Source organism: Penaeus japonicus, unplaced genomic scaffold (assembly GCF_977035675.1).
Source record: "Penaeus japonicus unplaced genomic scaffold, GWHDUDI00000001_assembly GWHDUDI00000009, whole genome shotgun sequence".
Lineage (NCBI taxonomy): Eukaryota > Metazoa > Arthropoda > Malacostraca > Decapoda > Penaeidae > Penaeus > Penaeus japonicus.
Window position 1 is genome coordinate 10,205,654 of NW_028234411.1, and position 13,952 is coordinate 10,219,605.

The window sequence follows — 13,952 nt, forward strand, 5'->3', positions numbered from 1 at the left end:
CCTCCCTCTCTCCTCTCTCCCCCCTCTTTCCCTCTCTTTTTGGGGGAGGTGCCACCACCTTCCTTCCTCTTCCGTACTCCTTCTCTTTTTTAAAAGACTCTATCCACTTCTTTCTTCTTCTTCTGCTCCCTCCCCTCCCTTCTCTTTTTTAGGGAGTCTTTCCTCCTTTCTTCCTTTCCCCTTCCCAACCCCTTTCCTTCTCACCCTCTTTTTCAATCCTTCCTCCTCTCTCTCCTTCTCCTTCTAGGGAGCCTCTAACCCCTTCATCCTTTCCCTTCCTCCTCCTTCTCCTATTCCCCCTTTCCCTTTCCTTCTTATCCATCCCTCCCACTTCCCTCTTACCCTCCTCCGCCCTTCTTTCTCCCCTCCTGCCCCCCCTCCCTCCATCTCTCTGCACCCTAGAAACAATGGAGGTCATACTTATATTTAGTTCCTGATTGAGGTTCGTATTGAAAGTCATTGAACTTTATCTTCCTCCCTCTAGGCAAGGGGAAGGGAGGGGTAGAGAGGGGAAGGGAGGGTGGAGAGGGGAAGGGAGGGTGGAGAGGGAAAGGGAGGGTGGAGAAGGAAAGGGAGGGTGGAGAAGGGAAGGGAGGTTGGAGAGGGGGAAGGCAGGGTTAGAGAGGGGGGAGGGAAGGGGAACCGAAGGGTTGAAAGTAACACTTAAGAATGGGACTGCGAAATAAAGTGGGAAGGGGGAGGGAAAAAGATGACGAAAACAGAGGGGAAAGCGATTGAAAAAAGGTAGGGCGGGGGCGGGAGGGAAGAGGGTGAGGGGAAATGAAGAGGGCGAACAGAAAGAAAAAGAAAAAAGTAATACAGAAAAATATGATATGTGGTTAATAAAGGGTTCCTTGTGAGTCTGTTTATGGACTGTTTTAGTGAGTTTCTCTACGTTTATATTCCATTAACGTGTGCTGTCTAATGTTTTTTTCCTTCTTCTTCTCCATTTTCTTTGCTGTTGTTGTTATGTGTGTCCTTCTTTGTTATAATTGTTTAACTCTTTCTTATCTTCTGAATTATTTGGTTGTCTATTGGTCCGCATTTTTAGCAAATAGTAACCGTACTGTAAACTCAACCAGTGGGATTTACCCCTTTTGGAAAGCGTCGAAACCCCACCCTCAACACACGCCCTCTGGCTCCTCCTCCTCCTCCTCCTCCTCGGCCCCCCCTACCCCCTCTTTTTTCTCCTTCTTTATAGCCTTCCATCTATGGCCCCCTTTCCATCGCGCCCAACAATAATAGTCATGAAACAGTTGGCCCTTGTTCATGACAGACATCATGTCATAATCTCATGACATACACACTCTTTTGTAGCCCTCCCCCCTACCCTCTCCCTCCCTCCCTCCCTTCGCCTGTCACGGCAACCCCTCTATAGCGGAACCCTGGATAAAGCGAACGAGAAGGGAGAGCGTGTTTTACCAGCTGGAGATCGCACCAGCTGCTTCGTCCTACCCCCTCCCCTCCCCTCCCCTGGCCTTCCTTCCCTTTCTTCTCCACCACACCTGCCCATTGCACGCCCTTGAGGAGTGTTAAGGGGTAGCTCTTAAGGGTATAAAGGGAGGCTGGAGGTGATGAAGGGGTAGGAGGGGGAGGGGGAGGGGGAGGGGTCGAGCTCCCAGGGGGATTAGACAAAGTGGTGCCAAATGAATCCCAAGATGTCGTGATTTAAGGTGAACTTGTACCCTGGGGACTTTTCTGACGAGCGAGAGAGAGAGAGAGAGAGAGAGAGAGAGAGAGAGAGAGAGAGAGAGAGAGAGAGAGAGAGAGAGAGAGAGAGAGAGAGAGAGAGAGAGAGAGAGAGAGAGAACGAGAAACTAGAGAGAGAGCGAGAGAGAAATAGAAAGAGTGAGAAAGAAAGAAAGAAAGAGAGAGAGAGGAGAGAGAGAGAATGAAAAAAAGAAAGAGAGAGACAGAGACAGAGACAAAAAAAGAAAGAAAGAAAGAAAGAGAGGAGAAAATAAGAATGTGCGCATGTATATAAGTGTCCCCATACGTCATCTCTCACCCATATGATATATGAATGGTTTATGCCTACCTATGTTTTTTTTCCCCCTCCAACCTCCTATACGCACAACCTGCTTTGAAACCCATTAGAACGTAGCCTCAATTATCTGATAAAGAAGCACATTAAAATTCCCTCTGTCCACTTACATCGTCGGCCAATAGATGCCTCCACCATCGCTCATTCTGATTTATTGCGTCTCTCTTTTATTCCCTTGTGTTTTTTTTTTTCTTCTTTCGCTTTTGTTTTTGGTTGTTGTTGTTTGTTGTTTGTGGTTTGTTGATTATTTGTGGGTTTTTATATTGGGATTCTTAATTGAAGGAAAGATTGAAAGGGGGGAAAAATTATAGTTTCAGGAGCGAAAGAAAGGAATGAAAAAAGAATAAGACAAATATGGAAAGAGGGAAGTATATTGAGAAGCGAAAGGGTAATGAAGATAAGAAAAGAAGGAGAAGGGGAATATGAAGGAATAAATGAGAGGAGAAGAGGAAAAAATAAAGAACAGAAAATCTAAGGAGCGAAAAAGGGGCGAAAAAAAGAAAGAACAAGAAGAGGAAGAGCGAAGGAGCGAAAGGGGGTTGAAGGAGAAGAAAGGAGAGAGAGAGAGAGAGAGAGAGTGAGAGAGAGAAGCGAATGAGTCATAAATTGCTCTCAAAGTCACTCTTTTTTCGAGCTTGCCGATCACACCCAAACCAGATGAAGATCTCCATTTCACCCTCGTCCTCCTCTTCGTCTTCTTCGTCCTCTTCGCCTTCTTCTTCTTCTTCGTCATCGTCTCCTCATCCTTCTTTCTCTTATTTTCCTTGTCCTTCTTTTTATTCTTCTCTTTCTCCTTCCTTTCTTCACTTTTTCCCCCTCCCCTCTTCCTCCCTCCTTCCTCCCCTCCTCCTCTTCTCCCCCCTCCCTTTTACTCCCTCCTACCCTCTTCATCTCTCTCCCCCTCCCCCTCCTTCTTCCTCCCTCCCCCCTCCCTCTTCTTCCCTCCCCCCCTTACTTTCTTGCCCTCACCTGGGGTTTCCTTTCATCGCCTGTCTACAAGAAACACACTTCGGGAAAGTTTTAGTAACACTCCCCCTTTTTTCCTTTTTTATTTTTTTATTTTTTTTTGCCATTTTTTTCTACCTCTCTCTCTGTTATCTCGTCCTTTTTTTTAGTCTTATCCTTCGCGAGAGAGAGAGAAAAAAAGAAAAGAAAAAGAAAACAGGCCAATATATCAGGAGAAATATATTGGAGAAAAAAAATGGTTCTCTTGAAAACAATCCTCCTACTCCTATCTATTAACCCCCTCCTCCCCCCTCCCCCTTCTACATGCGCAAAGCTACTGCGCATCCATTCATAAAGTATCCATTCATGAAATAAGAAAAGACAGGAGTCACTTATCCCTCCCCCCCTCCCCCCCAGAGGAGAGGAAGGAGAAAGGAGGGAGGAGGTGAAAGGGAAGGGGAATGGAGGGGGAAGGGAGATGGAAGGGGCGGGGAGAGGAGGAGGAGGAGGAGGAGGAGGAGGAGGAGGAGGAGGAGGAGGAGGAGGAGGAGGAGGAGGAGGAGGAGGAGGAGGAGGAGGAGGAGGAGGAGGAGGGGGAGGAGGAGGAGGAGGGGGGGGGGGGGGAGGGGGAGGAGGAGGAGATCGTGTTGACAATATCTCTTTGAAGAAGCGGGGCGATATGTGTTCGCTGCCGGAAGTGTAAATCATCTTTCGGTCATTGAGGCTGCGAGTCGGTGGACGTAAGACATCACAGGAATTCCGATGCCGCAATTACGTCCTCGTTGATATTCGTTGCGGATTGAGTGGCGTCGGAAGGCCACCGGGAGTTCGCTCGCCCGCTCGCCCGCTCGCCGCGACTTCTGTGCGATTTCTCTCGCGTGTTTCTATGTTGGGTTGGGGCGCTCTCTTGTGTGGGTTCACATTCACACACGCACATATAGATATTATATATATATGTGTGTATATATATGTGTGTGTGTGTGTATATATATATATATATATATATATATATATATATATATATATATATATATATATATATATATATATACACACACACATATATACACACACACACATTCATATACATATATATACATATTTACATACATACAGAAAGAGAGAGAGAGAGAGAGAGAGAGAGAGAGAGAGAGAGAGAGAGAGAGAGAGAGAGAGAGAGAGAGAGAGAGAGAGAGAGAGAGAGAGAGAGGCCAGATGCGTGACACGACGGGACAAAAATAACAGTTTGTAAGGGCAAGTCCATCACACACTCCATAGAGTCGCTGATGAAGCTGCAGCAGGTAAAGTCTTGACTGGTACGGCAGCTGGTCTATTATTAGCCAGCTGGTGGCGGGGAGAGGATGGTGGGGATAGTGGGCGGAGGAGGAGGAGGAGGAGGAGGAGGAGGAGAGGAGGAGGAGAGGCAGCCTACGATAGGGGGAGCGGGGAAAGGGAGAGCGAAGGGAGAGATAGGGCAGGTAAGCAGAAAAAGGAAAGGGGGAGGGGGAGAGGGGGAGGGAGATATGCCGAGCTTAAAGCTTATATTAGCTTTGCTTGGAGATTGATCAAATGATCCACATACAAGACATGGATATTTACAAATGCATGAAGGCATTGTCGAGCGTTTACGTTGATAGAGGACAAATGCGCAACTCGCTTTTCTCTTGTTAATTTCGATTCCGATAACGCGCGCCTGGCCATCACCCACGAGCTGTTGTTTGTTAGTGTTATATGATGTTTACATATATATAAATATCTATTGATGATATTATCTTGTGTCTTTTCTGTCCCTTTTCTAAAAAACGCTTCCTTTTTACCCTCAGACTGACGATGTCGTCGAAGCGCAAGTCGCTGCCGACGAAGGTGCTCGATTCCTACAGCGACGCCAGTGAGATGCTGGTGGAGGACGCGCCTCCTCTAGTCTCCACGACCGCTGGCGACTCCGACAACTCCGCCGGCGGCTCGGAGTTCAGCTACGGCGGCTGCGACGAGGGCACCGTAGGCATGTCTCCCGCGAGGTGGTCCGACTCCGAGGTGGCTTCGGGCGACGCCAAGAGGAGCCGGCGGGAGAGCTCCGCCGACTCCGACGACCTCGCGCAGCACCTGCACCCCTTCGCCAACCCCTACTTCCAGGCCCGCCTCCAGGAGGCCAGGCTGCGGCAGGAGCACGACAGGCTGCTCCAGGAAGCTGCTGCTGCCAGACAACACGAACAACAGCAACAATTACATCATCTTCAACAGCAACAGCAACAACTTCAACAGCAACAACAACAGCAACAGCAACAACATCACCACCAACAGCAACAGCATCTCCAGCAACAACAGCAGCAGCAGCAACAACAGCAGCAACAGCAGCAGCAACAGCAGCAACAGCAGCAGCAGCAGCAAGGAAGGAACTCCCTGTCCCCGCTGTCGGAGGCGGAGCGAGGAGGCATCCTGGCCAGCGCCGCCAGGAAGTCCATGGACGACGTGCTGAAGCGCCTCACCTCCAAGATGAGCCACAGCACGATCGACGACGCCGAGCGAGCCAAACGAGAACGAGAAAGGTGAGGCCCAACCCTCATGACTCCTCCTGATTCTTAGTCTGGATGCTGCTAGTGTCATTCATATTTATTATTATTCAGTGTTTGTTTCTTTTATCAATGATTCTTATCCGCCGTGTCCCTCTCTCCAACAGCAGCAAACCCCCCGAGGGCCGCACTGCACCCCCGAGCCCCCCCTCCTCCACCGTGCCCAGCGGCGTGCCCCAACTGGGCGACCAGCTGGCCTCCATGTCCCAGCTGCTGAGCGCCGACCCCGAGGCCCTTCAGAGCCAGGAGAAGCGCATCACGGAGATCATCGCTCAGCTCCAGAAGCTCCGCGACTCGATCCGGCAGCACCAGCCTCAGGAGCCACAGCACGAAAAGGTAACGTACCCGGACCCGCCTTTGTCACTTTTTTTCTTTCTTTTTGCAGATTATTAGGTTTCTTTCTTCTTTTTTTTTTATTTTATTTTTTTGGGAGGGGGTCATTTTTTTCAGATTTTAAAAAATGGAGTTGGAAGTTGATGTGTTGTCGATTTCATTTCACCCTCTTCCGTCGCTTCTTTTATCTCCCCGCCCCCCCAACACCCTCTCACCTTGGTCCCCCTTACCCCTCCTTAACAACCATACTTCCTCCACCCCCTCCCCCTCCCTCCCCCCTCTCGCCGTAGCGTTCCACACGTAAGACAGCGGCGGCGGTGAGGGAGGAAGGAAGGCAGGAGGGAACGGGGAGGGGGGGAGGGGGGGGAAGAGGAGGCCCAGAAGCCAATAATGGCCATTGGAAGGATCAAAGAGTAAGAGCTTCATCAGCCATTCTCTCAATCCCGACCCAAGAGTCCATCTCGGTTTGTAGTTGGTCTTTGTGGCTGTCCTCCTTCTGCTCCTGAAGGGGATGGAGGGGGCGGGGGCGTGGGCGCGGGGGACGAGATGGAGGGGGCAGGGGAGGGGGTAGAGGGTAGAGGGGAATTCTGTCCGGCGGTCTGGCTATCTTCGTCTCTGGTTTTGTCTCTGTCTCTAGTTTTGTCTCTCTCTCTCTCTCTCTCTCTCTCTCTCTCTCTCTCTCTCTCTCTCTCTCTCTCTCTCTCTCTTTAATCTATCTGGTTATCTACCTATCTATCCATCTCTCTCTCGTATAACTTTTCCGCCTCCATTTTCCTATCCGAGGAATCATGATTTAATAAAACGGGGAATGCAACTTGATTTAATAATAATAATAATAATGATAATAATAATAATAATAATAATAATAATAATAATAATAATAATAATAATAATAAAAAGAAGAGAAATTAAATAACTAAAAAAGAGAAAAAAAACAGCAAAGAAAATAACAGACAGATAGATGCGTAGAATAAACAAAAAAAAAAGTAAACCACAACCGATAACTGATTAAAAAAAAAAAAAAAAAAAAAAAAAAAAAATCCGAATGTTGGAAAAAGAGTCCGTTTTCGTTCATTGTCGCTCGCCGTCGTTAACAAAACACGTTAATTTCTTTGATCAAACGTGATGAATTATGAATCAAAGGAGGTGAAAGTTCACGGTTAATTGGACTGACGTTAAAGCCAATGATCTGCGTCCTTCGTGCTGCCCTTCTGGCCCGGAGATCGTTTCATTAACATTCAGAACAAATTCGATGTGTCTGTTTGTCGAGTGATTAAAATCGGTTGAATTAATAAAGTCAGATGGAAATAATGCATAAGTGGGCGCGGTTGGAAGTCAGTGGAAGCGTGTTTTTTTTTTTTTTTTTTTTTTTTTTTTTTGGGTGGGGGGGGGGGGTAAGGGGTGAGGATTGATTTTGTTTTTTGGTTTATATTCTGGGTGATGTTTTTTGTTTTTTCTCTCTCTCTTCTTCATGTACTTCATGCCTTCCTCTTTTTATGTTATTCTCTCTCTCTCTCTCTCTCTCTCTCTCTCTCTCTCTCTCTCTCTCTCTCTCTCTCTCTCTCTCTCTCTTTCTCTCTCTTTCTCTCTCTTTCTCTGTCTCTTTCTCTCTCACACTCACTCGCTCACTCACACATTCACACTCACACGTACACGTACACGTACACGCACACGCACACTCACACTCACACTCAAACACACACTCACACTCACGCCCTCACTCACTCGCGCCCCAGCCTCACTCATGCTCCCATTTGCACCGCCAAGGTCGCCTCTTCTCTATATAAACCTCATAACCCCCCTACCCCCACCCCCACCTCACTCCACCCCACCATCACCTCCCTTCCCCTCCCCTTTTCTCCTCCTTCCTTCCCTCACTCTTTACGATCTCTTTCTCCCTCCGTTTTTCTGCCTTATCTGTGTCCTTCTTTCATATCTTACTTCCTTCTCTTCTTGCGCTTTCCATCGCCTGCCTCTTCATCCGTGTTTCCCTATTCTTCCTTCTTCTTATCTATCTCCCTTCTCTTCTCGTTCTTTTCGTTCGCCTCTCCTCCGCCCTGTTTTCTCTCTCTCTCTCTCTCTCTCTCTCTCTCTCTCTCTCTCTCTCTCTCTCTCTCTCTCTCTCTCTCTCTCTCTCTCTCTCTCTCTCTCTCTCTCTCTCTCCTCTCTCTCCTTCTCTCCTTCTCCCTCCCTCCCTCCCTCCCTCCTTCTCTCTCTCTCTCTCTCTCTCTCTCTCTCTCTCTCCCTCTCCCTCTCCCTCTACTCTCCTTCTCTCCTTCTCTCCTTCTCTCCTTCTCCCTCCCTCCCTCCCTCCCTCCCTCTCTCTCTCTCTCTCTCTCTCTCTCTCTCTCTCTCTCTCTCTCTCTCTCTCTCTCTCTCTCTCTCTCCATCCATCCATCCCCCCTTCGTCGTTTGATCTCGAGGCACCTTGTTTTCCACGGACATTCTTACTCGGAGGGATTCTGAAAGAAGCCTCTTCCTAGAAGGCGGTTTCTCGGGCTGTGGTGCGCGCCTCAGCTTCTTCCGTCTCCTCTTCTACGCACTCGTATCTCGTGTCTTGTCTTGTCTTGTTTTGTTCGTTTGTCTCTCGTTCTCTTTCTCGTTTTTTTTTTCTCTCACTCTTGTTGTGTCGGTCTTACTTTCGTTATAACTTTCTTCCTCTCTGTCTGTCTGTCTGTCTCTCTCTCTCTCTCTCTCTCTCTCTCTCTCTCTCTCTCTCTCTCTCTCTCTCTCTCTCTCTCTCTCTCTCTCTCTCCCTCTCCCTCCCTCCTTCCCTCCCTCCCTCCCTCCTTCCCTCTCTCCCTCTCCCTCCTTCCCTCCTTCCCTCCCTCTCCCTCCTTCCCCCCCTCTCCGCCAAGAACCAGGTCGTGTTCGCAAGTCAAAGTCTTCAATACGGACTCACCGTCTTCAAGAACCCGAGACGCCGCCGCAAATCTCGGCGTATGGCTTTCTCGAGGTCACCTTATCGCTCTTTCTCTCTCTCTCTCTCTCTCTCTCGAATGATTTCTATCATAAAGAAAGAATAAAAAGATTTAAAAAAAACCGGAAGAAAGAAGGAGAGAGAGAGAGAGTTGGAAAAAAAAAGAAAAAAGAAAAATCTCAAGAGAAGTGGACTTGCACCATTACGTGTGTTTCTTATTCTCTTTGAAAAGCACGACAAAGGATATTGAAATGGATTACGCAGGGAACTTAAACAATGTTACCAGGGCGGGCACACAATCCCATTATTAAAATTTCCCTTTGATCTGCCCACTTCCGGTCCGACCCGCAAATATAGGAGATTGGATCGTTTGTGGTCACAGCGCGGCCCCCATGTCGGTAAAAATGACAGGTATTTACATAATGTATTTTGTTTGATTACTTTTGTTGGTTTTGTTTATTCATGAGAGTTTTGAAAAATGTATGGAAGTTTATGTGCCCCGGGATTTTTTTTTTTTTTTTTTTTTTTTTTTTTTAAGAGCGAGGGGGACAAAAATCTAGAATGTGGGAGTCGTTAATTTCTATGGCGTTTTATGAGGCATTTCGATAGCAGGGGACGTGAACGCCGCTGGTAAAAAAATACAGACAAACAAGCAGGCAGGCATGCACGCCCACGCCGCCACCCACGCCCCCGCCCCCCGCCATCGCCCCCCTCCCCTCCCCTCCCCGCCGCTTCCCCGAAAAAGGAACGCCAGGAGATACAGGCGAGTATTAAAAGGCGATCCTCCAGAAACCCCCAACCGCGGAATAAAAATGAATTAGCCACCGCAAGGGGTTTGCAGGGCAGAGGGGAGAAGGGGAGAAAGGGGGGAGGGGAGGGGAAGGGAGGTGGGGGAGTCGGGTGGAAGGGGGGGGGAGGGGAAGGGGGGAAGAGTCTTGTTGGGCCCCGACATAATTGACAAGAAAAACATCTTGGTGGACAAAGGAAAGAGAGTCTCTGTACACTAGGATGTGGACACCGCCTCCTTAGCGAGAGGAGCTCCCTTGTTGCCACCTCTTCAAAAGCTCGGGGACTTTTACGAATTTACGCCATTCTCGCCGGCTTAGCAAGATAGTTTTTGGGATTTCCAAGCCGCCTCCTGCTGCCTCTCCGCCGTCGCCGTCGCTGTCCTCGGAGGCGGGTCGGGAGAGGTTCAGGATGGGGCTGGGGGGGAGGGGGAGGGATAGAGGGAGGGAGAGAAGGAAGGAGGGAGAGAGGGAGGGAGGGAGGGAGGGAGGGAGGGAGGGCAAGGGAGGGAGGGAGGGACGAAGAGAGGGGGGGTTTTGTAAGAAGGTTTGTAGTTTGTGTAGCTTAAGACGATCTTCTTGAGGTCTTGTAGAGGTATCCTTTCGGGGGAGTAAATGTTTGTCCACGTGAAAAGGTTAGGTAACGTTTCGAATGACGCCATTCAAAGTATTATTTTCGTATGGCCGAGGGACTACTTTTTCCTGGAAAAGAGAAAAGACCCCAGACACGAAAAAAAAGAAAAAAAAAAAAAAGGAAAAAAAATCAGCAGAGTTCATTTTTGCGATGCGGAATTATATTCGTTAATGATACGCTAGCCGGCGAGAGCGGCGCTTGGCCTCGAACGATACACGAAGGGCGCTCTCGAAGGGCCTGGCGCCCCCCCCATCCCCTCCCCCGCCACGCCGGGCCTTAAGCAGGGGACAATGGCGGTAACAAGCATCATTTTGTGTACAGCCGCGGGCACCTCACCCTCCCACAATGCCACTTCATTAATAATAAAATCACGCGGGAGTGAAATCAGATTATCCCGCGGGCGGCGTCGCAGGCCGTTCCGACCTCTCCCCAGGGACTCGCTAAGGGCCGAATTGCGTCGCGATCGCCGCTCTCCGCTTCGGACATTCTGCTCGGGTTTCCCCTCGGTTTTTTTCGGGGGCTTTAAGGGTCGTTCAAGAAGGAAACGCCGCACAAGACGCAGCCTCTCCCCTCTTAAATAGGATGTCTGGTTCAGCGCTCCCCTCCCCCCGCCCGGGCCGCCTTTGTTGTCCCATTGTTGACTTCAGGTTAATAGAATACAAATAATTGACGCAAGAACGACGTTGTATTCGAGGCTTACAATTTTTTTTTCCTGAGGGGGGGCGGGTGATGTCATTTTTTGAGTTTTTTTTTGTCTTCCCCTTCTCTGCTCTTGCTTTTTAACTCTTTCTCTCTCTCTTTTTTATATCGGATGATCCGGATAATATAACCTGTGTGTATTAGTAACCGCATGCTATTGTGCCAGACTACAGACACTGTATTGAAGTCTAGAGTTTTTTTTATCTCTTTGGGGTTGACAAATACACTTAATGGCTTGCTATATCTGTGACCACATGTATATATATATATAATATATATATATATATATATATATATATATATATATATATATATATATGTGTGTGTGTTTTTGTGGTGTGTGTGTGTGTGTGTATGTGTGTATGTATGTATGTATGTATGTATGTATGTATATATATATTCTCTCTTCTTTCTGCTCTTACCCCGAAGTCATATTATTTCCTCAAAGGAAAGGGAAAGAAAAGAGGAAAGAGGAATATAAAAGAAAATGAAAAAGATACATAAAGGCAAAGAAACTGTTGGAGATAGAGATAGATAGATAGAGATAGATAGATAGATAAATTATTGCTTAGAGAATTAAAATAAAAGGTGAAGAGAGAGAGAGAGAGAGAGAGAGAGAGAGCAGAGATTAAAGAGTAAAAAGAAAAGGAAATGACAATAATCCAGTACAAGATCTACCCCCACCCTCTCTCCCACACCCCTATCGGCCCTCTCTTCGCCCTCCTCCCTCCTCCCCCTCCTCCCTTCAGGTCCTCCCTCCCTTCAGGTTCCTCCCTCCACCTCCTTCCTCCCGCAGATCCTCCCTCCTCCACCCACCCCCTTCCACCTCCACCCACCCCCTTCCACCTCTACCTCCATCTCCTCCCTCCCCCCTACCTATATCTCCCCCTCCTCCTCCCCCCTACCTCTTCTTCTTCCTCCTCCCCCCTTCCTCCTCCTCCTCCTCCTTTCCTCCCTTTCCCCCCTCCCCCTCTCCCCCTCCCCCCCTTCCCCCTTTCCCTCCTCTTCCTTCCCTCTCTTTCTCTCCTTTCCTCCTATTCTTTTCCCCTTCCTCCACCCCATCCTTCTCTCCTATCCCTCCTCCTCGCCCCCTTCCCCATCTCCCTCTCCCTCCTCCCCCTCCTTCCTCCCTGTTTCCTTCCTTTTGCCTTCCTCGCCCAGTCGCCTCTCCCTTCCTTTCCCCCATTCCTCCTCTTTCCCTACTCATTTCCACCTCTTCCTCCTTTCCCCCACCCCCCTTTCCTCTGCCCCCCCCCATTTCCCCTCCTCATCCCGCCGTTCCGCCTTTCCTACATCTCCCTCTTCCTCCTCCCTCCCTCCTTGTCCTCCCTTTCCCTCCTCCCTCCTCCCTCCCTCCCTTCCTCCTCTTCTCTCATCTTCCTCACGGCTCTTCCCTTCCTCAGGGGCCCTACCCCTCTTCCTGCTGCCCTCCTTCCGCTCCCCCCCTTTCCCTTTTCTCCCCTGGTCCTCCTCCCCTTCCCCTCCTCTCCCCTCCCTCCTCTCCACTTCCTCTTCCTTTTTTCCTCCCTCCCTCCTTCCCTCCTCCCTCCTTTCCTTCCTTCAGGTTCCTCCCTCCACCTCCAGGTTCCTCCCTCCCCTCCCTCCTCCTTCCTTCCTCCGCATATCCTCCCTCCTCCTCCCCCTCGTTCCCCTCTTTTCCTTCTACCCTTTTCCACTCCCCCCCCCCTTCCCCTCCCTGCTTACCCTTCCCCCCTTCTTTTCCCCCTTTCACATGCCCCCTCCTCCCGCTCTCCCCCTTCCCACTTTCCTCCTCCAGGTTCCTCCCTTGTCTTCCCCTTAAGGTTCCTCCCTCACTGCCCTACCTCCTCGCAGATATCCTTCCTCCTCCTCCTCCTCCTCCTCCTCCTATATCTCCTCCTCCACCTCCTCCATCTCCTCCCTCCCCCCTTATATCTCCCCCTCCTCCTCCCCCCTACCTCTTCTTCTTCCTCCTCCCCCCTTCCTCCTCCTCCTCCTCCTCCTCCTCCTCCTCCTCCTCCTCCTCCCTCTCCGGCCAGGGTCTCGAGCCTGAATAGCGGCTCTGCTCTCACGTCCCATTATTTCTGTGCCTGAACCTCCTTTTCTCTCCTCGGCCACGTAGAGTTTGGAGCAGCAGTTGTCCTCCGCGTCGCTCTTGGAAAACGCCTCCTCTGCATCCTTGTCCTCCCGCCTTTTGTCTTGGGAGGGGAGGGGGGGAGTGCTGGAGGAGGAGGAGGAATGGGAGGGGGAGGGATAGGAGGAGGAGGAATGGGAGGAGGAATGGGAGGAGGAGGGGGAGGAATGGGAGGAGGAATAGGAGGAGGAGGAGGAGGAGGAATGGGAGGTGGAGGAGGAGGAGGAGGAGGAGGAGGAATGGGAAAAGGAGGAGGAGGAATGGGAGGTGGAGGGATAGGAGGAGGAGTAGGAATGGGAGGAGGAGGAATGGGAGGAGGAGGAGGGATAGGAGGAGGAGGAGGAATGGGAGGAGGAGGAGGAGGAGGAGCAGAAGGAAGAAAATCAGGGTGGTGATGGTGGAGGTGGAGGAGGATGTTGCAAAAGGAATGCAGCTGATGCAACCTTCGTCTCTACTTTTTCTCTCTTTTTTTCTCTTCCTCTGCTTTTCTTCAACCTGTCTTGTGGTTCTTCTTACACCTAAAGTGATAAAAGTGATAATGATACACTTCATAATCATATAAATGACGACGGTCTCAAAACCTATCATCTGCTAATTATTTAATTATTGGCATCATTAGCACTGATGACATTATCAATATCGTCTCATTCTACTTCTTAAAACATCTAAATTCTTTGTTTTTCTTTCTGTTTGAGTAAGCGGATGACCCTTTTATTATCAAAAATTGCTACCGATTTGTGTTCTCTCTTCATATTTGTTGGCATAATCAAATAAAACAAGATATTTAGTCAATCTCGTCTTCATATAACGGGCAATTACGTCGTGTTCCTTAATTTCCACCCACCGTTAGTCCTCGTCAAACACCACAATAAAAACAAAACTGAATGATGTATTATGCCCGGGTATTTT

At 49.3% G+C, this 13,952-nt stretch overlaps 1 protein-coding gene across 8 annotated transcripts in view; it reads left to right on the forward strand.

Moving 5' to 3' along the window:
* LOC122259308 (uncharacterized) overlaps positions 1-13,952 on the forward strand; it is a 129,067-nt gene that overhangs the window by 53,420 nt on the left and 61,695 nt on the right. For 7 of the 8 annotated variants that reach the window (XM_043025993.2, XM_086539701.1, XM_043025994.2 and 4 more), the window contains exons 2-3: positions 4,813-5,535; positions 5,667-5,895. In XM_043025993.2, coding sequence (XP_042881927.1) covers positions 4,820-5,535; positions 5,667-5,895 — 945 coding nt within the window. In that variant the 5' untranslated portion in view covers positions 4,813-4,819. The remainder of the gene's footprint in view (positions 1-4,812; positions 5,536-5,666; positions 5,896-13,952) is intronic. The other variant, XM_043025992.2, reaches the window with a different exon arrangement.